This window comes from Sarcophilus harrisii, chromosome 1 (assembly GCF_902635505.1).
Source record: "Sarcophilus harrisii chromosome 1, mSarHar1.11, whole genome shotgun sequence".
Taxonomy (NCBI): domain Eukaryota; kingdom Metazoa; phylum Chordata; class Mammalia; order Dasyuromorphia; family Dasyuridae; genus Sarcophilus; species Sarcophilus harrisii.
This window is the reverse complement of record NC_045426.1, coordinates 664,950,025-664,977,487: the sequence shown is the minus strand read 5'-3', so window position 1 is coordinate 664,977,487 and position 27,463 is coordinate 664,950,025. Positions and strand designations below refer to the sequence as shown.

General features: G+C 41.2%; 2 protein-coding genes and 1 pseudogene across 3 annotated transcripts in view; 1 reads left to right on the top strand and 2 right to left on the bottom strand.

Moving 5' to 3' along the window:
- The window catches only part of JSRP1 (junctional sarcoplasmic reticulum protein 1), an 85,013-nt gene extending 67,360 nt beyond the window's left edge, over positions 1-17,653 (bottom strand). The window contains exon 1 of one of the 2 annotated variants that reach the window (XM_031948101.1): positions 17,420-17,653. The gene's annotated coding sequence lies outside the window, so the exon portion shown is untranslated. The remainder of the gene's footprint in view (positions 1-17,419) is intronic. The other variant, XM_031948097.1, reaches the window with a different exon arrangement.
- Positions 3,683-5,343, bottom strand: LOC100922789 (annotated as a pseudogene).
- A 210-nt stretch (positions 17,654-17,863) lies between the features above and the next one.
- OAZ1 (ornithine decarboxylase antizyme 1) lies at positions 17,864-24,569 on the top strand. Its single transcript, XM_031948096.1, is given in 6 exon segments — positions 17,864-18,110; positions 21,257-21,314; positions 21,316-21,402; positions 22,456-22,628; positions 23,224-23,309; positions 24,130-24,569. Coding segments are annotated over 6 exon segments (681 nt in total). The 5' UTR covers positions 17,864-17,964; the 3' UTR covers positions 24,261-24,569.
- The last annotated feature ends 2,894 nt before the right edge of the window (positions 24,570-27,463 follow it).

Sequence of the window (27,463 nt, the reverse complement as noted above, 5' to 3'; positions counted from 1 at the left end):
TAAAGAAAAGAGAAAAGCAGTGCCACCAAACCAAGCCAATATGTCACCCACCTCTGACAGTAGACACACTATGTCCCCTCCGGATATCACCCACTTCTGAATAGTTTGTGTAGTTTGTTCTGTATCAGCTTATAGGGTTTCCCACCCTTCTCTCTGTTCCTATTTGTTGTTTCTTGTGATACATTTATACTTCCACTTTGCTCAGCCAGAACCCAAATGAAGAGAATATGACTTGTTTCCAAGTCACAAAAAGTGACTTTGGCTATCACAGAAAGTACACTATAGCACAAAGAGCTAGAAACAAAGTACACCGGTGACCATCAATTGGGAATGCTTCATAAATTGTGATATATGAATTTAATAAAATAAATGAATACAGAGAAGCATAGGAAGACTTATATGAACTGATGTAAAGAGAATCAGGAAAGTAATAGGCACAATGATTACAACAATATAAAGGGTGCTGTCAAAATAAAGCATGGTATTATTAAAAAATTTTTTATAAGTTTTACAAAGAACTAGAAAGAAAGGAGAGAACTGACCACTAATTGTGATATGGCTAGTCAAATTGTGATACATGAATGTAATGGAATATTATTGTTCTATAGGAAACCTTCTGCCAAGTGCAAGTATGGCTCATAGGAGAGTATAAAGGAGCTGGGGAACTTTGTTTCACTGCATACTCAATGAAAAGAAACCACTTTACACAATAAGTTATAGTATTCGAGGTGTCCTATACACACACACACTCACACACTCTCATACACATTCACACATACACACACTCAGTCTCATACTTTCACACACACACACACACACACACACACACACACTGCATACATAACCAAACAAGTTGCCATGATGACAACTCTAGTCTCTGTGCCAAAATCTGGGCTAAAGTCTATAGAGATGTATCTCTGCCCCTGAAGCAAGGAGCACAGAGCTGGAAAAATGGTTTGGGGAGCTCTACATAAGAGCATCTACCCCCCCACACACACACACACCCCTAGCTAATGCTCTCTCACCAGTCTGCTCATCCTCTTCCAATTAACTTGTCAAGGGTCTTTAAACAACGTGGCGTCTGGGATTGCCCAGGACATTTCAGGCCTGGGATAACACAATTAGCACCTCCATTCTTTCAAGTTCTGTGACTCTCAACACGGCCTAAGTTCTCAAAAACATTCTGGGTTGCTGAATCCCGTTGCTCATTCATACCGAGTTTACAATCCTCTAAACCCCTACATCCTTTTTCACTTACAAACTGTGGTCCTGTCGGTTTTTCCTTCTTCTCCTCCTCCCTGTACCCCACTTCCACTCTACTTGTAACACAAGGGTTTTTTTGGCGTTTTTTTTTTTTTTGATCTGTGTCTGTTGTTTATGGATTTTTTCCATTTTATTTCTTTTTTAACTAAAGCTTTTGATTTTCAAAACATATGCATAGATAATTTTCAACATTCACCCTTGCAAAACCTTGTATTCTAAATTTTTTCCCTCCCCTTTTCCCACCCCCTTCCCTAAATGGCAAGTAATCCAATATAGGTTAAAGATGTGTAGTTTTTCTACATATATATATATATATATATTTCCACAAATAATATACTGCACAAGAAATATCAGATCAAAAGGGGAAAAAATGAGAAAAAACAAAATACAAACAAACAACAATAAAAATAATGTATTGTAATCCACCTTCAATCCCCAAAGTCCTCTCTCTGGGTGCAGATGGCTCTTTCTCCATCATAAGACCACTGGAACTGGCCTGAATCATCTCATTGTTAAGAGGAGCCAAGTCCATTAGAATTGATCATAATCTTGTTGCCAAAACAGATTTTTTTTTTCTGAGGCAATTGGGGTTAAATGACTTGCTCAGGATCACACAACTAGGGAATATTAAGTGTCTGAGGCCAGATTTGAAATCAGGTCCTCCTGACTTCAGAGCTGATGCTAGATCTACCCACTGTGTCACCTAGCTGCCCCCCAATACGGATTTTTTTTGCCAGTTCTATTCATTTATTTTTTTTTATTATAGCTTTTTATTCACAAGATATATACATGGGCAATTTCTCAGCATTGACAACTGCAAAACCCCCTGCTCCAACCCTTCCCCTCCTTCCTTCTACCCTGTCCCCCAGATGGTAGGTTGACCAACACATGTCAAATATCCAACATGGATTTTTTAAAAAAAGATTTCCCATCAATGAATTCATAGAAGATAAAGATTTAATTATATCAAGCCCTTAATTAAATCTAGCTTCATTAAAATGAGATGGGTTTTGCTAGCCATACAAGAAATACAAAAAATTAAAATTATGGTCTATAACTATACAAGCAGCCCACAGAGATAATATTTTACTGTACATGTAAATACATACATACATTTATATCTATATATACACATATATATATATATTTATATATATCCCTTGGAATATAACTCTTGGAAAAATATTGAAGCTAGAGCTTGGCCTATAATGGAATAGACAATCAGCCAAGATCCCATTTAGGAAAACACTTAGTACTTCTAAGGATCCTAAGATGCTCACATTTCTGGCAAGTGAAAGTATGGCTTACAGGTTCTTCTTGGAGAGTTACAAAGGAACTGATGGAATTTGTTTCATTGCACACTCAATGAAAAGAAACCATTTTACAATGCTTTTTCTTCTCAACTTATAGTATTCAAGATACACACACACATATACACACACACACACTGCATAAGCAAATGGGTGGCCATGATAATTACTCTAGCTTATGTGCTGAAATCTGTGCTAAAGATGAAATGGAGAAAAGTCCCTTTAGCACCCATAATCCTCCAGGAATGCTAAATGGCTGTAGAACATGGAACCTCACAATCTCAGAAGAATCAGAGTTGGCGGTGACCCAATGATAAAGGAAAGGCATCTGGTGGGAGTAAGCAGGCTGCAACATATTGTTAATGGTAACCTGCAAACAAAAACATATCTTCAAAGGAAGAACAGAAAAGGAGATGGGCTTGTCCTGTAAGAGATGACCAACGGACAGTCCTCAGTACTCATGAGACAGTAGAACAACCAAAGTCAGATCTCCCATATGCTGGGCCATCTTCTATGGAGGTTCACAGGAAGACATGGACCAGAACCACAAAAGAGGTCTGGACGGATTTCTATCTGCACTGGTAGAGCAAAGACCCTACACTGAGTAAAATCTACAGCTCTGACACATTCTGGGGGCCTGGCAGGAGGTTATCTGGGTTTCCTCCAGTAAAAGGGAGGCTCTATTTTTATTCTTGCCTTCGTGCCTTTGGTGCCAAGTACAGCCTTCCTCTCCAAAGAGGAACAATGACACTCAGGGTGATGTCTGGACTTGAGGGAGGCAGAGTTGCCCAAGTCCCAGCCTCCCTCTCTCTTTGGTCACCGAAGTCCAGAGGCAGGATGGCTGCTGATGGCCCAGGATGCAGGGGAGATCCCCTGTGTCTGTTAGCCGACCAAGCCCTAAGCGTTTTGCTGTGCCAGCTTTAGCCCACAGGGCCTGGTGGAAAAGTGTCTTCTCACCTGCTTATTCCAGTTGGGGAGGTCTTCACCTGCTTGAGGCAGACACATCCTAACTCACCAGGTTTGAGACCTGTGGGTTACCTTCAACTTGGTTTAGCCTGTCTGCCAAGCCAGGTGTGGCTGAGACACCTGAGTTCAAATGTGGTCTCAGTCACTTATAGATGTGTGATCCTTAGCTTACCTCAGTTTCCCCATTTGTAAAAGAAGCCAGAGAAGGGAATGGCCAGCCACTCTTTCCTGAGAAAACCCCAAAGGGGGTCACAGAGAATCAGATATGACTGAAATGACTGATTAACACAAGGAGGTCACTGAACATGCTACAGCTTGTTGAAGGCACAGGCACACAGTAGGCTTGTCGAACTGTCGAATCAGTGTTACCAGATTTTTTTTCCCAATTTTTTTTTAGTGTCATACTATTTATCATCTTTCAGGCAGCATACCCTAGACAGGTTTCCGGTCCAATTAAGACTACAACTTCCTAGAATTAGCTATTTTTCTGACAGCTTTCATGAACTCTTCCTGTGCTACAAAATTGTGATCAAATTGCAAACGTACCTGCTTCAGGGCAAACATGTCTCAGTTTTGCTCCATATGAGCCATCTAATAGCTTCAAAATTGCTTTATAACCTATTTCACCAGATTCTGTGATAAGACCTGAATGAATTTTTATTATGTGTAATCTTGCTCACTTTAACAAATCAACATATATTTTTTATTTAATCTTCCCAAACAAATGGATCAAACCTGGTGAGTATGTATGTAGCCATGTCTGTAAGTAGCCATAATCATTTTTATTCTATATAGAATATTAAATCCATCTATCTGATTCAGGAACTCCACTAAAAGTTGTTTGAATTTCTATCAGCTGAAGTACCCTCAGAAAAACAAGTCACTAATAACATCTATTTCTTTCTTTCTTTCTTTCTTTTTTTGCTGAGGCAATTGGGGTTAAGTGACTTGCCCAGGGTCACACAGCTAGGGAATATTAAGTGTCTGAGGCCAGATTTGAACTCAGGTCCTCCTGACTTCAGGGCAGATGCTCTATCCACCACACCACCTAGCTGCCCCAATAGCATCAATTTCATTCATGAAAATAATGCACAGTTAATGATCCCTGATATAACTGAACATTTTTCTGATCAAACATTTTCACCAGTCCACTTGTCTAAAATAGAAGTAGATGCAACCTCTAAAAAATCCCAATCCAGCTAGATAGCAACAGCTCTTGTTAAGAATATTTTTTCACGTTTCCAGTAGTCTATATAGTAAATCATCTTTTGAAGGTATTGTTTCTACATGCTGGAGTAACTCGGGTATAATTCTCTTATCTCTCAATTCCTTTTAATTCTCTGATTTGTTCAGAGCAAGCTCCGATCTCAGAGTAAGAAATATTCCCAGAAGCCTCGTGAGATGTTGCAAGCCAGTACATCAGGCTCTCCTGACAGCTGTCTCATGGTGGTTAGTAGTCACAGCCAGAGCAATTCTGGTTCCTGGCTTCGGTTGAGCCGATATTGACAACCTACAACATATCTTGGTCCATTTGGTGCTTTAATAACGAATTTTTCTTCTATTAATTGTTTAAGCACTGCCCAACACCTTGTAAGGTCTTCAGATCATTTTCAGACTTGCCATATTGCTTGGGAACCTCTTTAAATTGTTCCCTTAACTCTCTGAGGTGCAGACCAATCTTCTCCTACTGTGGCAGCTTCTTTTGTAGTCCTAAGAGTTTCTCTCTCAATCTGTCATGATGTGAGAGGATGTTACTGGTAGAAGATACTGGAATGGCTATGACCCAGGGAGAGCCAAAGATGGTTTACAATTGGAAAGCTCAGGAGTAGGTGCATGAGCTGATCACAGAAGCATGAGATGGAAGAGGCATTCCAGGATGCAAAAAAAAAAAAAAAATTCCAAATCATTTTAGTGCAAATGACAAATGGCTGGAAACCAAGGGGACAGATAATGATGGACTTTGAACTCCAGACTATAGAGATTACTTCTCTCATGCAGGCAACAGAGTCACTGAAAAATCTTAAGCAGGGGAGGTTTATGTACAAAATAGTGTTTTAGAAAGATTTGCCTGGGAATGCGTACAGAATGAATGAAAGCAGGAAAATCTGGAGACAGAGTCCAAGTGTGGGAAAAGTCAATGATGACACCAAGATTTAAGCCTTAATGACGGGGAGGGTAGTAACTACTTACATACCAAATCATAAAATTTGAAGGAATTTCTATCATTATATTTTCTTTTTTCCTCAACAGTATTTCATTTTCCAAATACATATATAGTTGTCAACATTAATTTTTGTAAAACTTTTGTGTTCCAACTTTTTCCTCTCTCTCTTACTTCCCCCCTCCCCAAGACAGTTAAGCAATTTAATATAGGTTAAATATATCATTACATTTTCAAAACAAATCAAAGCCAAACTCCTGAATTGTATTATTTCCTTTAAATTTTTTATTTTTCTGGGACACTGATGCATTGTTGGAGGAGTTGTGATCAGATTCAACCATTTTGGAGAGCAATGCTCAAATGATACTCAAAGTATCAAATTGTGTATACCCTTTGATCCAGCTGTGTTACTACTGGACTTGTATCCTAAAGAGATCATAAAGGAGGGAAAGAGACCCACATGTGCAAAAATGTTTGTGGCAGTTCTTTTGTAGTAGCTAGAAACTGGAAAGTGAGTGGATACCCATCTGCTGAAGAACAGCTGAATAAGTTATGGTATATGAATGTTATGGAATATGATTGTTCTGTAAGAAATGACCAACAGGATGATTTCAGAAAGGCCTAGAGAGACTTACATGAACTGATGCTGAGTGAAATGAGCAGGACCAGGAGATCATTGTACACAGCAACAACAATATTATATGGGGTTCTCTTCCACAACGAGATAATTCAAACCAGTTCCAGTTGTTCAGTGATGAAGAGAATCAGCTACACCCAGGGAGGTGACTGTGGGAATTATGTGGACCACAACATAGCATGTTCACTCTTTCTGTTGTTGTTTGCTTGCATTTTCTATCCTCCAGAAGGATAAGTCTCAAAGACTTCAATCCAGAAATCTGGTCTTATGCCTCCTTCAATGGACCGTTTTCCAACCACTGATATTTTGTCTGAATTTACTGCTTAGTGATCAGCAACCTCTATCCTCTAATCTTCATCCCATTCTAGTGATCCTGAACTCCCAATGCCAAAATCCCTAAGGTTTACCTATCTCTGACCCTTTTCATTCAATGACCCATTACAGATCTGCCCACCTTTCTCAAGCTGTCCAGCACTGCTTCCCTCACCACCCTTTCTAGTATTGGTTACAATTTCTCTCATATTCTTCTTATCCTCTGCCTCAACTCCATGGTCATGGTAGGGTACCACTTGCCTACCATTACTACAACCTTTCCTTCTTTGAGGTTCAAGCTATCTAAATTTATTACCCAATCCAAATCCTGGGGGTTGTTATGGCCCACATGGACATTTCCTGCTTTCCTCAACGAATTCAGTGCTTTGTTCAAAAGCATTCCTCATCTTCTGCCTTTTTAATAGGAGACTTGAACATTCATCTTGATTTCTCCTTAAATACCCCAACTCTACTTACTCAGTTCCTAGGATCTATTTCTCTCCTCCATTTCAGCTCAGAGATGGTCACAAGTGTTCCATATCTCATGAACTTTGAAATTCTTTTAACTCATCACAAGCTTCCTATATATTCTATATTCTCTGGTTCCCTATACCTTATGACCCCTAACCCTGCTGTTTTGTTCATTGTAACATTCATTTCTTTTACTCTTCAGGTTTTCCAGGCCATTAAACGTTGAGACCATTTGCTCAGACCTCCCCTTCGTCTCATGTCACTCAGACATTTTCTTCCACCAGGTTTCCTCTTTCATTCCAGTTTCAGATAAAGAAGTGGCCCTTCTCTTTACCAAAGCAAATCTCTCTACTTATGCCATTAATTCCATCCCTTTTTGGCTTTTTCAGAAAATTGCTACCATTAACATCCCCATTCTCTTACTTATCTTCACCCTTTTCCTATTTCCTGGTTTCTTCTTCGTTGCCATGTCCCTCTCATTCTCAAAAAATTCTCACTTGTTCTATCCATCCCTGTGAGCTATCACCATTTATCTCTTCTCCACTTTCTGCCTAAACTCCTTTAGACATTTATAGTTGTTACTTCTACTTCCTCTCCTCTTACTCTGTCCTAAACTCTTTGCAATCTTTCAGTTTTATAATTCAACTGAAACTGGCCTCTCTACAGCTACCAGTGGTCTCTTATCTGATGTTCCTTCCTCAATCCTGCTCTTCCTCAATCTCTCTCTGGCATTTGGCAGAGTCTCTCATTTCCTCTCTTCTGGACACTTTGTCTTAGGGACACTATTCTTTCCTGGTTTTCCTTGTGGGTCCAATTGTTCCCTCTTAAGGCTCCTTTGTTGAGTCTTCCCATACAGATCTGGACAGCTGTAGATGGCCCTGAATACAGTGGGAGTCCTTGGCCTTTTTAAGCTAAAATCTTTAAAATGCCCCTTCAGTGATTAAGGCTAAGTAAGAAATGAGGCAAAGAATGGCCTCTTACCTAGTCAAAAAAAGGTCAATCTAGGAAGGGAAAACTTTCAGAGTTTCTGGCTAAACAGAAACAGTTGCTAATTTACCTTCACTCTAAGCCAATCAGGGCCCCCAACAATGATTAAATTGAGTTTGGCCTGGGATTGACTGTAGGGCCAATCCATGAGAGCCAGGGTGATTTGGGTTTAAGGCCTGACAGTCCTTAAGAAAGAAATCTAGTGGTAAACTCCAAGATGCTTTGGGAGGTTTAATGATCAAAAATTCCTCTGGGCAATGCATTCCCAGGTAAGGGTATGTGGGAGGAGGAGAGGGAGAGGGAGACCTGCCAAAATGGTTTACCAAAGTATGGCTTCTCCTTGGAGCCACAGATTAGAAATGAGGGCCTGGTGGACACCTCAGGTAGATGAGCAGCCCTCACCCCAGGTGCTACTCCTCCCTTGAACACCCATTCAATCCTTGTGTGTGTGTGTGTGTGTGTGTGTGTGTGTATTCTGAGCCGGAGTCACACATTTCGAATTGCCTCTTGGATATTTCAAACTGGATGCCCCACAGACATCTTAAATTCACCAGATTCTAAATAGAATCATTATCTTTTTCCCAAAGCTGCCTCCTCTTCAACTTGGTTTTTACTGCTAAGGGCACTGCTGTCACCCAGGCAACAACCTCAATGGCATCAAGGAATTCTCGATTCTACTCACCCCACATGTTCAATTCATTGCCAGAGCATGTCATGGAGGACAATGAATGCTAACGGAGGATTTTAATTTTGATTCTAGAGATGACAGGGAGTCACTGGACTTGATTCAGTGGGAGCTAGGGAGTGACATGGTTAGACCTGTTCTTTAGGAAGATCACTTGAAAGCTGAGTAGAAGTTGTTGGATAAATATGCAGAAATAAAAATTAAAGAAATGATTTGTTATTTAATAAATATACTTGGAAGTCTAGTGGGCAATTTGGTGGGAAAGGGATTCAGAACTATTTTTTTTAAAGTAATAGCTTTTTATTTTTGAAAATACATATGAAAATAGTTTTCAACGTTTACCTCTGCAAAACCTTGTGTTTCACATTTATCATGCTGCATGAGAAAAATCAGATCAAAAAGAGGGAAAAAATGAGAAAGAAAAAAAAAGCAAGCAAACAACGAAAAGGTAGAAAATATGCTGTGATCTACACTCAGTACCCATAGGCTATTCTTTGGGTGCAGATGGCTCTCTCCATCACAAGTCTATTGGAATTGGCTTGAATCACCTCAACGTTGAAAAGTGCCACATGCATCTGAATTGATCATCATATAATCTTGTTGCTTTTTACAATGTTCTGGTTCTGCTCACTTCGTTTAGCATCAGCTCATCTAGTCTTTCTAGGCTTTTCTGAAATCACTCTATTGATCCTTTTTTTATAAAACAATAATATTTCATAACATTCATATACCATAACTTACTCAGCCATTCCACAACTAATGAGCATCCATTCGATTTCCAATTTCTTGCTACTACAAAAAGGACTGGTACAAACATTTTTGCACATGTGAGTCCCCTTCCTTTTTTTTATTATCTCTTAAGATCTCTGCAGACCCAGTAAAAACACTGTTGGATCAAAGGATATGCACAGTTTGATAGTCTTTTGGCTATTTCGATAGCCCATTTCTTATACCACATACAGGAATGAATTCCAAATAGACAAGAGACTTAAAATATAAAAAAGAAACTACAAAAAGATTCAAAATATAATAAAATATTTATCTCAGTTATGCAGGATAGATTTTATTCGAGACAAAAATAAATTTATATTAAAATAAAACATCTGTATAACAAAAATTACAAAACTAAAATAAAAAACAACTAATTAGAACATATTTATAATAACATGACAGTTATTGTCATTATGAAAAAAAAAGGTACTATGAAAAGTCCCTAAGTGCTCAACCTGAGTAATTAAAAGATGCAAATTAAACCAACTTTAAGGTACTACCTCACACATGGGATCAGTAAAAATAAAAAGAAACAAAATGCAATGCTGATTAAGAGTTGTAGAGAAGCAACTGTATGAGAATTAAAAAAAAAAACCAGAATCTTAAGTGGGATTTAGAGTGTGAATAAAAAATGATGACAAAGAATTAAATGAACTTTTAAAAAGACTTTTGGGATGCCCAGTATTCTATGCATTTAAACAAACTAATTATATGCAAATCATTACTAAGCAAGGTTAGCTGGATATATTGATGTTCAATATTAAATTTTCAATACTTAAGAAAAATTCCTTGTACTTCAGAGGGGTCATACTACCAGCTAAACTACAGAGTATAGCAAAATGAGATTAAAATGTAATTGAGAAATTAATATATAATCCAACATAGGTAATGTTAATTTGTGGTTTCCTAAATCAATCAGTTGTCTACAGGGATATTTCCATTTGAATTTGACTCCATTTCTCTATATTACTGTTGACAAATGGTCATTTAGTCTCTGCTTAAAGACCCCACAGTGAGGGAGACTCCATCCCCTTACAAGGCAATTCATTTCATTTTGGACAGTTCTAACCGCTAATCTCTTCAGTACATTTAAAAACTGCAATTTCCATCCCTTGCCTGCCCTCTAGAGCTAAACAGATCAAATCCTCCCTCTTGACACTTGAGTAAACTAAGGCATAATATAGAAGGTCCTGGGGGCTTGCCTAGGATCACAGAATCAAGTAAGTGTAAGCAGCATTTGAATTCCGGTCTCTCCTGACCACAATCCATGCTCTGTACATTATGTCAGAGCTGCCTCATGGAGCTTTCTCACCTCTCTCACCTCATGGTTTTAACAAAACAGGGTGGGGATGGCAAGTAGAGCTGTGATTTCACTATTAAACGGAAGAAACTCCTGCTCTCAACATAGGTCTAACCCATCTCTGCAACTTATAGTCTAAAACGGCCACCAGATTAGACGCTTGATGAATGTTTGCTAAATTGGATTGCTTGTTAAAGACATAACACCTCACTGTTGATAAAGCATTTTCCTCACACCCATAAAATCTTTGGAAATGGGCAGAATACTATTTTTATTTTTGACAAATGGGGAAACTGAGATTTAAAGAGCTGAGAAGACTTGCCTTACTTAAGCAACCCAAGTATCAACTAGCAAGTTGGTAAACAAACACTGGCAGTGGGAATCCATCTCTAAAAGAGAAGACCTTCACTTTCTTATTAAAATAAAAAAGCAAATCCCTTTTCTCTGATTTCTTATAGGCGTGTGGCTTGCACAAAGTGAGCCTTTAATATATTTTTCTAGCAGGAAAATGATGGGTAAATATACTGTATCAGTCTCAGTTTAAATTCAAATTGAGACAAGGTAAAAGCTAGTCAGGTCTTTATTTTGCTGGAGTCTTTATTCATCCCAGCATTTCTACCAAGGTTTTACAATTGCTCTATATAACAAATATCTCATGGTTCTTGTTCCTGACAAACAAGTAAATGTCTCTATTCCTATTTCACAAGTAGAGAAAGAGAGAACAAAGGCACCTTTCTTGTAGACAGGACCAGGAGAGCTAGTAAAGAATTATTTCTTAGCTTTTGTTATAGATCCTGGAGCATGCCTCCTAGTTGTCAACAGTCTTGTTGCAGCCTTTCTGAATTGTTTTTCTTTTTGCATATATTATAAAATCTCTATGAAGTGTCTGGCTCTACAAAGTGCAGCTTTGCTAGAGATCTGCATGTCCCCACCAAAAGTCAAATGCTCACCGCATACAAAGGAACCTTATATAAAGCAGCCTTTTTTCTCCCTGTCACATACAAGGCCCATAAATCAGGTGTCATCCTAGACCGTTGATCCCAGTGTTACCTCAATGTCATTCTACTTTATCTGTACTGTAACATTCAGCAACCAGAGAACTGGCTTTTTCAGGGATTAAATGCAAACAAAAACACCACAAAACAAACAGTTGAAATATACACATCATTGATATATGATCAACTGATTAAACTTGAAAAAGAAATATTTCCTTAGTTCCTTTGGTGAACTGAATTTTAGCCAGGTGATTAAGTTAAGCTGAAAAGAGCCAAGGCCTATCCATAAAAAAAAAAAAAAAAAAAAAAAGATTTGCCACAGTCTCAAAGTACCAGTGGAGGCCAAGTTACAATGGTGAATTTATGAATCCCTTAAATTTGGGGTAAGTTTGGATAATTTTTTAAAGAGTTCAACATATTGAATTTATTAATAATATAATCAATACATATTGAATCATAGGAAATTCAGTAAATAAAAGTACATCAACAAAATTAGTTTCCCATTTTCCCCCTAACAAGTCCATTTTTAAAAGTTTCTGTTACAGAATTAATAAAGGTAAGCAATGTATAACTCCACCACCTCATGAAGAAACTTGTACTTCTTTCTTCGATTGCTCTATTGTAGAACTTGAAGCTTTCAGAGGATTCAGTGAAATGATCAGGCTCACCAGCAGTCTTCAACAAAACAGCATGCAGTTTTAAAACTATATTGTCCATTTTTATATTTGCTTTCATTTCTTCATAGAAGGCTTTTGTAGAAGCAAAGTTCAGATGATTCTTGAAAATCTTCATTGTCTATAAAATTTAACATGCAAATAGTATATACATATTTGTGTGTATGTGTGTGTGTGTGGACAGAAATATATATCCTAGTTAAAGGAAAATTAATTTGGCTTTTCTATAATTATCTTAACACATCTGTGTTTAAACAAGGATTTCTCTGCCTTCCTTTCCTCTAGCACTCCTCTGAAATCTTTTCTTTCTGGCTTATCCTGTAGTGAGGCCATAATGCTAAGCCTGTAACATCCCAACCATTTCCATGGTAGCAGACTCTGTTAGAAACATGACATTACTGCATCGTATCTGCTGGAGAAAACAGGACAAAGTGGGTTGTTGAGGCAAGAAAGTTTTACTTAAATTAACTGGAGCACAGGACAGGAAAATCTTGTGTTAGTCTATTCTGTGACAACTCTATGACCGTGGGTAAGTCACTTAACCTCCGTGGCTCACTTTTTCCATTTCTTCTATGACAATACCATGATCTACTTTTCAAGGGCTATAATGATTGATGTTCTTACAATATCTGGAAGATGAAGAGTGCTTTGTAAATGTAAATGTATCACTCAGGGTATAAACAGATTTTAAAAAAACTTCCACAAAAATTCTTGGACAAGGGACTAGTGCTATTATTTCTTCTTGTTTTTTTTTTTTTTTTTTTTTTTTTTTTTCTGTTTGGGGTGGGTGGGTGTGTCTGTCCAGAGAAAAATAAAGTCAGAAATCTGAATTTTCAGAATTTTTTCCTACCTTTTAATTAGTACCCATTCATTTATATTACATTTATATGACATTTAAAAGAGGTTTGCATTTCCTAATGCAAACCATACAGCACAAATATTTAGGGATAATTATCTAGTTAATCAGAGTGAGTGTGTGTGTGTGTGTGTGTGTGTGTTCGTGTGTGTGTGTGTGTGTGTGTAGAAAGAGAGAAACAAATAGATGAGTGGGGAGACAGAGCCAGACAGAAATCACATTTACAGACTCAAGAGAATAAGACTCAATGTTTTTTTTTTTTGTTTTTTGTTTTGCCCTAGGTTTTATTTTCCAAAACAATAATGACATCTAAATCCCACATGAAAAAGATATTTGAAGGCTGCAGGCAAAGCTCTAAAATTCCAGGCTGGAAATCAGGTTGCAATATAAGTTTTAGTTGTCCTGGGGCTTGGAATATCATCTCTTTCGAAAGAGAGATGACAGCATGGACTGGGCTTTGAGGAAAAAACTAGACAGGAAAAGTAGAATTCTCAAGGTACCTTTTTATCTAATAATCTCCAAGGACAAGCTTAACAAACTAGTATTTCCATCCCTAGTTTTTTTTTTTCACTGAAGGAAAATGGAAATACTGAGCGAGCACATTTGAAAAGAGAAAGCAGTACAGAGGAGGTCAGAGCCACCATGCAAGTCTCTTTAGGAATTTCTTTCCCACAAGGTACAAGGAACCTTTTCCTTTAATGTCTGATATTAGGGTTGAGGCTCTTCGCAACAGCGGGAGCTGGTCTCATAATGTTCCTGACTCCTGCATGGCATACGGCCTGGAATTTCTTCATTGGCAAGTTGTCAGACCACCACCGTTTTCCCCCAAGAAGCTACTTGATGTTTTCTCCCTTTTACAATGACTTAAAATCCAAGGCTACATTACTGACTCCTGAGCAAGGCCCATCCAATAAAGAAGGATACTCTTCCAGTTCTGAGCACTGTTTTAGAGCTAGGGGGCCCACTTGAGTGGGCTCTCAAGTCAGGAAGACTCATCTTCTCAAGCTCAAATTCAGTCTCCAACGCAAACCAGCTGGATGATCTGGGGCAAGTCACTTCATCCTGTCTGCCTCAATTCCTCATATATAAAACAAGTAGGAGAAGGACGTGACAGATCACTCTAGTATCTGTGCCAAGAAAGTTCCAAATGGAGCCACAGAAAGACAGATGTGACCCAAACAATTGAACAAAACCCACCCATGTGGGTTCAGTCTTGGCTTTGCTGGTGCTCCCTGCCTGACCCTGGACAAGCCACCTCCCCTCTCCAGCCTCTGCTCTCTTGATGCAGGAATTGGACTAGATGGCCTCTGAGGCTCCTTTCAGTTTTAAATAAATAATGACCCCTTTGGGGGTTTTCTTGACAAAGGTACTGCCGTAGTTTGCCATTTCCTTCTCCAGCTTATCTGACAGATGAGGAAACTGAGATAAATAGGATTTAGATGACTTGCCCAGGGTCCCACAGCTAGTGTCTGGGCCTGCATTTGAACTCAGGTCTTCCTGACTCCAGATCTGATTTTCTATCTACTATAACCATGTACCTGCCCTGCATATATCATACAATATATAGCAGAGCTAGTTATTAGAGAGCAAGGCTTGCCACTGGGAAGCAAGAGAGTTTCCTTAGAAGAGTATTTCCATTTATTCTAGTGTAAGTGTTTTTGAGATACAAGAGCTTATTGTAAAAAAAACCAAACCAAACCAAACTATTGCTTTATTTAGGGAGACAGCTATGGTGAAGGAAAAACACATGGGATTTGGAGAGAGAGAATCTGGGCTTGACTTCTAATTTCTGTCACACTGAGCAAGCTGCTTAACTTGAGGTTCAGTTTTCTCATCTATAAACTACCTGTTCTAACTACTCTCCCAAGACTATTGTCATAAAATCCTCTATAAAAACCATTATTCAATAGTAGTGAACTCTTATCTTTCTTTAGGGAAGTTACTTCCTTTCAGGAAAAGGCCTCTTTTCCCCTTTGATGTTGATAGGCTGTTCATTACTGGAAGCAGCATTTACTAGCACTTATGGCAAGCAAGATGCCCATCACTGAGCATGCAGAGAGGGAAAAGACAGCTTTTGCTTTCCTTAATTAAGCCCCTGCTATGTGCTCTAAGTTTTAGGGGAGCTCTGAAGAAGCTGAGAGACCAAGGGGAGGAAAGACAGCATTCTAAGCATACTATCCCCATGTCCCTGAGCCTAGTCTGTGTGAAGGCAGGAAACATAAGTGTTATGGATCAGGCACAAGATAAAGCCAGTCTGACTGGACTCAAGTCGCTGAAGGGGTCAGAAGGCAGCTAGAAAGGCAGGCTCCAGGCGAGAGAGTAGGCCCCTTGAGGTAATGAATGGCCTGTGCCTCCTTCATCGCTGGGCCTTTCCCCTTAGAGAGCGTGGCCATTAGTGCCAGAAAAGGAAAATCCAGATTTTGCTTCCTGACCAGCAAGGACTCCTTTAGTGGGAGTGTAAAAATGGATTGGCCCGTGGTGGAAATTTCAGCCTGAGGACTTTGAACTCCATGGAGGAGCCAGTGAGCACCGACACATTTTTCATAGGATTCTGAACTACAGACACTCTGAGAAAACCGCTCCACGCCTAACTTCTTCCTCATTTCCACGTGAAGGACCCGAGGACCCGAGAGGCTGAGCAGTTTGCCTTCAGTCACACAAAGAACAAATATTTGGAGGATGGGTGCAGTGGCTAAGGTGCAAGGACCGGAGTTCAGATCCTTCCTTGGATATCTGGCTGGCTGACCCTGATGCCTCAATTTCCTCATCTGTAAAATGAAGATAATAGCAGCTACCTCCTTCACAGAGTTGTGAGCATGTTCAGAAAGTGCTACAGAAACGCCACCTTTAGTATTAGTGATCCAATGCCCATTTGGGGCCTTCAAGGCCCAAGCGAGAGCTCTTTCTTCAGCCCTTGCTGCCTCTGACTAGGAAAACAGGGGTATCTCCAATTCTCTGGAGTTGCTGGGGGCGCCTTCCCAGAAATCCTTCCCAGGCAGTGATGCCCTTTCTGGATAATAACAGCGCTTCCCCTTCACAGAAGGTTGGAGGTACATTCTTGAGCCTCACAGCACCCAGATTACGGCTGGGACGCAGAACGGGGGTTAGGATGGGCCAGTCTCGGCCTCGGAGGGATTCGGACCTGACTCTCTCTCTTCTCTGCTGCCGGCCTCTCAAATCCGCGTTTTCTCCAACCAGGGCTCAGAGTGCGATTCTAAATGTCACCCTAAATCCCGCTGTCTCTGTCCCAGGCCCCTACATACCCACCCGCACCTTTGGGGAGGGGGCGCACGGTGCAGGGGCTCCCCAAAGGGTCTTAGCAAGATCGGGGTCCAACTCCAGATTCTGGCCTCAATCCCCTTACATTCTCAGGCCTTGAGGCAAGTTCTTGAGGACTAAAAATGGCTGAAAAGGTGGTAACTCGGGTCACTGAGGGAACCTTTCTGGAACCCAATGAAACCACCGGTTCAATGCCGGACCTTTTCTTGAGCCACACTAGCCACACTAGGCGCCCGTCGGGGCCGAGACCCGAGCTCGAGCGCTGCCTCCAGCACGCCCCCCCCCCCCAGCAAATCACTGCAATGGTGCAAACACACTGGGCCCTCCCCCGGCCCGGCTAAGCACAGACGGGTCCCCAGGTCTTGGCCCGAGGGTGCCGGGTGCCGGTGCTACTCAGCCCCAAAGCAGCGCGAGACCGGGCTAGTAATGTGCCCCGCTGGAGGCCTCAGCCTCCCGTCTGTGAAAGAAGAAGGTGGGTCCCTCCGACTGAGGAGTCGAGGCTCCGCGCTCCCAGAGGCCCGTTCCCACAGCGCTTTAAGCTTGTCAAAGCACTTTTCCCCTCACTGTCCCGGGGAAAGGCCAAGGGGGAAACTGAGGCTCGGGGCGGGCACAGCGGGGAACCCTGGAAAAGGCCCGCCGCGAGGGGGAAGGGCCGCGGAGGCCGCCCGACAGGGAGGCGACCACCAGATGGCCGCCGCCTCCCCTCCCCCCGCCGCGTAACTGCCGGGGCCCGCGCCGGCGCGCGCACTCACCAGCCTCCCTCACGGGAGCAGGGGGAGGAGCGACAGGAGGATCGCGCTCGAGAGCGCGCGACGCGTCCGCAACGGCCGGGTCCGCCCTCCTTGCCGGTTCTCAGACTCGCCTCCCCGCAGGGCGCGCGCCAGCTCGCTCAGAGTAGAAGGCGGGGCCGGGCGGGGCAAAGGAGCGACGGGGCCCAACCAATCGCCACCTCAGCTCTCCCCGCCCCCTTCTCGCTTCTCCTTCCGCCAATAGGGTGCGGAGGACAGTTACGTGTTTACCTTCCCTCCCCCTCCCGCCTCCCCCCCCCCCACGCCGTTGCCTGGGAAGGATCTCGGCGCACTCTCCAGTCGGAGGCGCGCGCCCCGGCCCCCGCCCCCCTCCCTTCCCCTCCCCCTCCCCTCCCCGTTCCCCGCGGCGTGGGCGTGGCCCCCCAGGCGCTCGGAGAGCCTATAAAAGGCGGGCGGCGGCGGCGGCGCCATTTTGCGAACGGCGAGCAGCAGCGGCGGCCCGGAGAGGTGCAGCGGAGGTTTCCTGGTTTCGGACCCCCAGCGGCCGGATGGTGAAATCCTCCCTGCAGCGGATCCTCAACAGCCACTGCTTCGCCCGAGAGAAAGAGGGGGATAAACCCAGCACCACCGTCCACGTCAGCCGCGCCATGCCAGTCCTCAGCCTCCACAGCAGCGGCAGCCGCAGCAGCGAGAGGTAAGTGCGGAGGAGAGAGGGAGGGAGGCCCCCCACGCCCACCCCGCGCATCCCCCGGCCTCGCTCCGTCCGGGGGAAACGCTCGCGGAGCGGCGCCGCGGCCTCCGGCCGCCCGGGCTCTCCAGTCGGCCGCGCTTTGTCTCCGCCCTGGGCCAGCCAGGCCCGAGGCCCTGGGCCCGAGGAGGGGGGGGGAGCGGGCTGAGCCCCGGCTGTTGACGGCCCCCGCGGGGGGCGGGGCCCGGGCCCGGGGGCGGACGAGGGGGCCGGCCGCGGTTGGGTCGCCTCCGTCCAGCCCCCGCCCCTCGTGGGGGTGGCGGCCCTTCCCCTAAAAGTAATCAATCCCACGCCCGAGGTGTCCCGGCGTAAATAAAGTCTTGAGGGAGGCTTCACTACGCGTGCGCATTGGAGGCCTTCACCCCCCCAACCCCCCACCCTGGACTGCCCTTGGTGGGACCGATCCGCGACCCAGCCACGGCCCCTTCTGGCCTGGGAATGCTCCCCGGGCCTCGAGGAGGACAATGGAGAACGAGAAGGGTTCCCTCCCCTCCTGTGGGATGGTCCGAGGAGCCGGGAAGGCCAAGTGACCTTGGACCAGTCCCTTCCCCCACCGTGGGCCCGGGAACCGCCTGAAAAGGAGCGGAGCCGCAGGGTGCTTCCTAACTGGCGCTGACGAAGTCCGGGTTTTCGGGGAATTATCGGAAGGTCTTTAGCCGGCAAACCCGCTTCGGGCCCGGAATAGCACCTCTCCCCGCCCCCCTTTTGTTGATGTAATAATAGCCGGGCATTTTTGAGAATTCTTCTGACTTCTGGCTCGGGGGGCTGGGGCGAGTCGGACCAGAAGAGAGGTGTCTCTGATGTTTTGGGGGCCCCCGCTGAATTTAAGCTGCCGTTCTGTTCTTAGGTCAGAAAATAGTCAAGCTGCCAGCGACTCCCCAGAGGTCATCTAGTCCATCCCTCGAATTCTGTAGTCTGATGGAGGCCTGTGAGCCAAGCCTATGAATCTGCAGTTTTCTTGGCGTTACTCGCCCAATTAGGCTATGGAAGGAAGGAGCGCAGCCTCGGAGCCCGAGACCCCCACTCGTTAATTAAATTAAAAACTCAAATCAGGCTCTAGTCGAATAAAAACCAATTCGAGGAGTAATGGAACAGGATTCGTCCTGCCACCAAAATTGAACTCTGGGAAAAGAAAATTTTATTTAACTGAAATTTTCATTCTGGACTTTGTCTATAGCAAATAGATTAGGCTGAGATAAAATTATTATGAATAAATATTTAAATTCCCAAATGGTCCTTATCGATCATTTTTGTGATTCTGTAAAAGCTCGGAGAAATGTTAAGAGCTAGGAAAAAGCCATTGGCTTAAATATTTAGATTGCGTTCCCTGTATTTTGCAAGAGAGGTTTTTGCCCCCCATTTCCCCAAACTGTATATAGTGCAAAATGGTGGATTATTTGGTACATATTTATACTGATTTGCAAATGGCTGCTGGCACTCTTAGACGGCAATTGTGAAAATTTCCCTACGGGCCTCGATTGCTGCATCTGCCGAGATGACGCAACCAAAGAGTGAGCCTCGCAGGGTGAAAGATGGTGCATAGGGAGGGGCTAGCTTGGCTGGCCGTTCTTCAGTTCTGAGTATGATCTAAAATTGTTTATTTTAAAACGAGCTGTGGGAGAAGCTTACGCTAAATGTTCTACATCCAAAATGTTCATTCGAAACACCTCAGATGAGACTTTACACTTGGGAAAAATGTATTTAAAGGCTATTTATTAATTATCTTTTAGGATTAGAATTATGATGTCCCTACTCTAGTAGTGGATCCAAGAGTTTCAATCATTTTTGACTAGGTGCTTAGAAAACCCCCAAGACTGGACATGATGTGATATTTCTGTAGATCAGTGCAAAAGAGGCAGAGTATTTTTTTTTTAAATCCTTGTGGGGGGGGAAAATAACATGGCATCTCAATGTTGAGTCCTTGAAAGGGAGAAATTAAATGACTGAAATTCGAAGTGGGAATTGAACATTAGTCCCGTCTGGTGGGGAACTTGTTAACTTATTTTATTTTAAAAGCCTGAATTTACTGGAAGTTAGCCACAAATGATAGTCAAAATTATGGTGCTGTTTTTTGACTTATGATTAAGCATTGCCTGTCAAGTCATAAAGTGAGATAACTGTATAGTTTAATTATAGGAGATAACTTTGGCAGCTCAGAGCTGTTTTCTTGCTTGGAAATGGATGTTGATTTTGCAATCCCTTTTAAACACATCTAATCTCAGACATAATTCAGAGCAGTGTGATTCACACAAAGGTGGAGACTTTACCTTGGATCTTATTCACGAAAAGGGACCTGATAACTGATGCTTTAATATTATGGTGGGATCAGTAAAACCTAAAGAAAATACTTTGAAAGAAGAGGTCCAGCTTATTCAGGCATATAAACAGGCATGCCTTGAAGAAGCTTTATGAACAGAAGCTAGATTTTTTTTTTTTTTTTTTTTTTTTGGTAGGAATTAAGAGTAGTAGTGGACCTTAGAGAGATGAGGAAACTGTTTGCTTCAAAGGTGTTGTGATTTACCCATGTGGCAGTCAGGATTCAGATTCATCCTTGGACTTCAAATCTATGCTTTTCCCATTATCAGTCAATAAATTAATTAGACATTTAAGAATACAAAAAAGGGCAAGAGACGATCTGGTCTCAAGGAGTTTACAGTCTAATTGGGGAGACAATAAAGGACTATGTACAAACAAGTTATGCAGATTAAATAGGAAATAATCTACAGAAAGGAAGGTATGAGAATTAAGAGAAACTGGGAAACACTCCTGGGAGAAGATAGAACTTAGCTGAGTTTTTAAAAGAAGGCAGGAGGTGGAGATGAGGAAGAGCATTCCAGGCATTGAGGGACAATCAGTGAAGATTTCCCATTTGATTGATGGAGTGTCTTATTCAAGGAACAGCAAGCCAACCACTATTACTGGATCAAAGCCTTTGTTTATTAGGTGAATTTCAGGTACAGTTTAAGCTTTTTTTTTTTTTTTTTTTTTTTTTTTTAATTTTGAGCAGTGATTTTAGAGATGCAAAGAAATATTTTGTGACTTGCTTTATTTACCCATAAAAACTTTTTATTAACCATTTTGTTTTTTCTCAGTTCCAGGGTCTCCTTCAATTGCTGTAGTAACCTGGGTCCAGGGCCTCAGTGGTGCTCCTGATGTCCCTCACCCACCCCTGAAGATCCCAGGTGGGCGAGGGAATAGTCAGAGGGATCACAATCTTTCAGCTAATTTATTTTATTCTGTAAGTATGCATATCTATTTTTCACTTTATCTTTCACTTCCCTATATTCAGTGAGTCATCATGTGTTGTCTCACTTCTCCCTCCCTAAATATCTTATTTCTTGCTCTCTTCTCTCTACTCACAGGCCTTAATCACTTAACTCTTATCACTTATTTCTTGAAGTATTTGTGCAACCTCTTAATTGGTCTCTGGTATTTCCTCTCCAATCCATCCTTCAAATAGCCACCAAAATAATATTCCTAAGGCACAGCTCTGGTCATGTCACTTCCTGAATTAGATAAATCTTCTATGTTTCTGTTTCTACCAATCTGTATGATCAAATACAATCTCCTTAGCCTGATTCATGTAATTTCTCCTTGGGGGGGTGCTCTAGTATTTTTATTTCCTGAATTTAATATTTCATCCCCCAGCTCTGGTTAACTCACATGTCTGGAATTCACTTTATTTCTCTACTTCTAAGAATCTTTTTCTCCCCTCTCCCCCCCCCCCCTCCCCCTTTTAAGGCCCAGTTTAGATGTTGCCTCCAGGATCCATCTTTTTCTCATTTATTAATGTTCTACCTCTTTGGAGTTTTATTTAGTATTTTCCTATATATTTACATGTTTTATTGCCCCATATGATGGAAATTTCACAAGAAAAGGCTTCTTTGTTTCTGTACTTAGGTGGTGCAGTGGATAGAGTTCTTTTCCTGTCTAAGCATTTGGAGTGCTTAGTTCAAATCTAGTCTCAGACACTTGTTAACTGTGTGACCACAGCCCTGTTTGCCTTGGTGTTGTCATCTGTAAAAGGAACTGAAGAAAGAATGGCAAACCACCAGTCCACTAAATTTGCCAAGGAAACCCCAAATGAGTGCTGAAGTTTCAGATATGATTTAAACCCATATTTGCTGAGTCATCGGCATTTAGTATGGAATCTCATGTACAACTTGATTTCCTAGTCTTTCCAATAGTCGGGAAGTGTTTTTCTTGTTGATCAGTTAGTAGAAGATAAAAACTATATTTCTGATAATTTTGGGGGGAGGGTGGGAATTTCCTAATGCTACTCTGTCAACAGGATAATCGGCTGACTGTAACAGAGGAACTAACGTCTAATAACAGGACAAGAATTCTAAATGTCCAGTCCAGGCTTACAGATGCCAAACACGTTAATTGGAGAGCAGTGCTGAACAACAACAGCCTCTACATTGAAATTCCAGGTGGTGCTCTACCTGAAGGGAGCAAAGATAGGTACTTAATTACAAGCTATTTTCCCCTACTTTGAATTCTAGGCCTTGGGGATCTGGAAGATTCCAGGGTTCACTTCACCATTAGTTTGTTAGGCTGTTTGTTTATCTTAAGAGGGCTACTTGTCTAAGGGACTTTTAAACTTCCTATCATAGTATTTTTAAATTAGATATTCCTTGATAATGAGATTAAGACTGGTCGCATTAGAAGTTATTTCTTTGCAATTTCCCCATGTACTAACTGAAAGTGCTAAATGAAGAATATAAACATGTACATATACAGTTTGGAGTTGTAGTAGAGAGCGCTGGACCTGGAATCAGGAGGATCCTTTTCCTGAGTTCAGAAGTCACTTAATTCTGTAGATTCCTCATCTGTAAAGGAGCTGGAGAAGGAAATGATAAAAACTACTATTTTTGCCAAGAAAACCCAAATGGGGTCAAGAGGAGTCAAACGTGACTGAAATGACTGTATTATATACATACATGTGCATATACTACTTATATACAAAGGGTGGTAATAAGTAAATATATTTAGGCAAATTATGATTGTTACTGTCAAGAAGAAAAACTAACTTGTTTTTAACACCTTGCTATTTTAGTTTTGCAGTTCTTCTTGAGTTTGCAGAAGAACAGCTTCATGTTGATCACGTCTTTATCTGCTTCCACAAGAATAGAGATGATAGAGGTAGGTGCATAAATATAATCTATTTTGACTTTATAGCAACAAAAACTGGGGGTGTTAGAAGCTATATGGCGCAGTGGATAGAGCACTGGCCTGAAAAGTCAGAAGAATGGATCCGAGTTCAAATTGTCTCATACACTTTAACATTTACACCAGGTATATGACTCTGGGCAAGTCACTTAACCCCAATTACTTCACCAAAAATCTCCCAACAAACTGGAGGTGTTTATGGAAAACATAAGTAATGAAGGACATGACTTTAAAGTTTTTAAATGGGCTGATATAAAGAAGGATTAGACTCTTGTCTCTGAACCATAGAGTATACCTAGAAAGGGTATAAATATCAAGAAAACTTTAGCCTTTTCAAGAAGAATTGTTCTGACTATCTAAATACTGGAATGGAAGTATAATATCCTTCCCTACCAATTAGAGATTTAATGTCAATATGTTGTAGAAAGAATTCTTTTTCAGTATGGTTTGCACAAGAAGCTTTGACATTCTGTGAAGTCCCTACTCAGAGAGAAGTGACTTGCAGTCCTATACATAGAGTCCATAACAAAGCTGAGGCTAGAATCCTGGCCTAATATTGGCGACTTGTTTTCTCAGACCATTTAGCCATAACTTTGCTTGGAAAAACTACTGATACTGACATTAATGATAGGTAAATCACTGTCCTTTGGGCATTTTATAGACTAGCCAGACCTGAGATTCACTGAGCCAGACTTAGAAGTCATTACCCTGATTCTGTTGTTCCTATGCTATGTTGCGTATTTAAGGAAACAACTCTTGAATTCTTAACTTTGTTTCTGTTCTTTCTTTTCAGCTGCATTGCTCCGTACTTTCAGCTTTTTGGGCTTTGAGATTGTGAGACCAGGGCATCCCCTTGTCCCCAAGAGACCAGATGCTTGCTTCATGGCCTACACATTTGAGAGAGACTCTTCGGAAGAAGACTAGATTGCAATGTTTTGCATCTTTAGAGCTTTCTTGTTGTCTGTAAAGATGAGTCTGTGGAAATTTTGTCAACATCAATTACAGTGCATTTAATGTTGTGCTTTGTACGAAATATTGTGACCAACTGCTCTAGTGGTGGGATGTTGAAAATTTCAGACTTTATCATCTTTTCTGGATTTGTCCGCATGTTGTGATTGTGCAAATAAATGCTCACTCCAAATTAGCAGTATATTTCTTGAAGTTTAATATTGTGTTTGTGATACTGAAGTATTTGCTTTAATTCTAAATAAAAATTTATATTTTACTTTTTTATTGCTGGTTTAAGATGATTAAGACTATCCTTACACATTCAAAAGAAATTTATTTGAAATAAAGTAGTATCCTAGGCCTAGAAACCAAATGGTAGGTCTCTTACTTTGAAAGATAGGTATTACTCTGCCCTTCTATTGCTCTCAAATCAGAATAAAAACGATTACAACTAGAAGAACTTTGCCTTGGTGGTTTTAACATTTCCCCTCCTGTGTCAAATATATATTGTACTAATTTTGTTGATTTTGAGGGCTTCTCTAACCAATTTAAAGCCATTTTCTTGTTCCAGAATTTTGTTGTGCTGCCTATTATTGTTTGAAGTAAGATAGGGTTTTCTTCAATTTTTTTTTCTGTTTTAAAAATAAGTTTTGGGGAGGGCAAAGGATGAAAATTGACTTCCAAGATGATGGGAAGAGTGTTTGGTTTAAATTTGAGTCATAATTTTTAACATCTGTATTGTTGCATTATGAGCATGATGGGGGTGGTATGGAAAGTATGGTATAGCTTGGCCTCAAAAAAAATCATCAGTTCTTGCTGTTGGGCATGAAGATATCCTCTGATACAAGTTGCAAGATTTATTCTTGTTTTAAGTGTGTAGATTAAGGTTTCATTGGCCTTTAACCACCACTAAAGTCCACCTGTTAAGCATGTATCGGGCCTTTGCCTGTTGGATCATCATCCACTACCCTTCGGATTAACCTTTCTTGCTACATCTTAGAAATATTAACAGATCCCTCCCATCTTTAAGTGTTAATTCCCAAATTGTATCATACAACCCTATGAAGTCTTAAGAAAAGTTCTGCCGCACATTGCTGCTTGTCATTCATTTCTTAATCTCTTGTAATTAGATTACCTTCTACCCCCACCAGCTTTACTCACTTCTGTGTTAACCTAGTTAACCTCACCCACTGCACAAGTGGGTGCAAATCCACTGCAAAGTTGAAATGTTATAGCTTGTCGTAGTACAGTACATGGTTCTCTGCCTATCTGTCCAACCTAAGGCTCATCGGAGTTGTCCACTTCAGCATGAGAGTACTTGTGGGCCCTGTCTTGGGACGGCTACACTTAGAAATCTCATTAGTTCTTGGGGTTTCATCTATATGCAAATTCAAGTATATGGATAATCCTCATCTCTTAAATTTAGGTCTACTTTGACACCTAGATGTGTATAACATTTCGAATTCCTTATAGTCAACTTTATAGAGCAATGAGCATGTGTTCAAATTTCACTTCTAAATTTTTGCTGAGGCAATTGGAGTGAAGTGACTTGCCCAGAGTCACACAGCTAGAAAGTGTGTCTGAGACTAGATTTAAACTCGGATCCTGACTAAAGGGCTGGTGCTCTATCCACTGCACCATCTAGCTGCTTCATACCTCTCACATCTTTACATCTTTGGTTCCATTTTTAGAAAACTTAAAAAATATAAATTTGTACCTACTATGCTAAATCCTCTATCCTTGACTAAATTTGGAAAAGCCATCTATATTTGGTGCTTCTACTTTTAAACTTGTGTTTTCTAATTTCAACTGTTAACTTCTCCAAAGTAATCAGTTAGCAATTGCCAGATCTAATGATCTTTTCTCAGTCCTCATCTTGACCTTTTGCAGCACTGGGCATTGTTGAGCATCTCCCGATACTCTAGGATTCCAAGACATTGCTCTCCTGTTTCTCTGCGCTATTACCTCAACTGACTTGTCTTTAGCTTCTTTTCCCTTTATAACAGGATTTCTTAAATCTAGAGGCTCTGAACTTTATAAAAAAAGTTCTTACCATTTTAATATAATTGGTTTCCTTGATGATCGTATGAACTGTTTGTGTTTAAACTATTCTGAGAAAAAAGATTAAAAACTCTCATTGGGTCATTTCGATTTTTGTGAGTTCAATTATCTTTAACAAATGATTTCTAAAAATTCATATTCATCCCTGTTTTCTCCTAAGCAGTCCTGTCATCAGCTGCTTCTTGGACATCTTGCAGGAGATGTTCCTTAGGTATGTTCAAAATAGAACTTTTAATCTCCATAGTCCCTTCTTCCCATCATTCTTCTTTTAAGTAATCCAGCTACCCAGCTTGCAACTCAGTTTAACCCAATGTCATGATCAACTCCCTACACATACTCATTCCCACTTCTGTACCTATTTCAAATGGCCAGTAAGAAACTGCATTTGAATTCAACTCTTCCTGTCTCCAGGACTAGCACTTTATCCACTTAGCAAGTGGTAATCTGTTAAAAAGGATGTAAATTTTTTTTTTAATTGCTGAAAATACCTTGGAGTTTGCCATTGATTTCTTAATTAAGGACCACGTCTTAAACCCAATTCACTCTAGTTCTCGTGGATTGGCTAACAGTAAATTCTAAGCCAAATAAATCCTAATTAGTCTTTGGGCCCTAATTGACTCAGAATGTAAATAGCTACTGTTTAGGCCAGAAACCCTGAGGGTCTCCAAGACTTTATATTTATTCTGACTAGGTAAAAAAGATCATTTGATTCTTAATCTATCCTTAATCACTGAATGGGTGTAGCCTTAGTCAAACTAAAGGCTGAAACCAAATCATTTCTAATGGAGCAGTAATGAACTGAACTAACTATACCCAGAAAAAGAACTCTGGGAGATGACTAAAAACCATTACATTGAATTCCCAGTCCCTATATTTATGCACACCTGCATCTTTGATTTCCTTCACAAGCTAATTGTACAATAATTCAGAGTCTGATTCTTTTTGTATAGCAAAATAATGTTTTGGTCATGTATACTTATTGTGTATCTAAGTTATATTTTAATATATTTAACATCTACTGGTCATCCTGCCATTTAGGGGAGGGGGGGGGGGGGTAAGAGGTGAAAAATTGGAACAAGAGGTTTGGCAATTGTTAATGCTGTAAAGTTACCCATGTA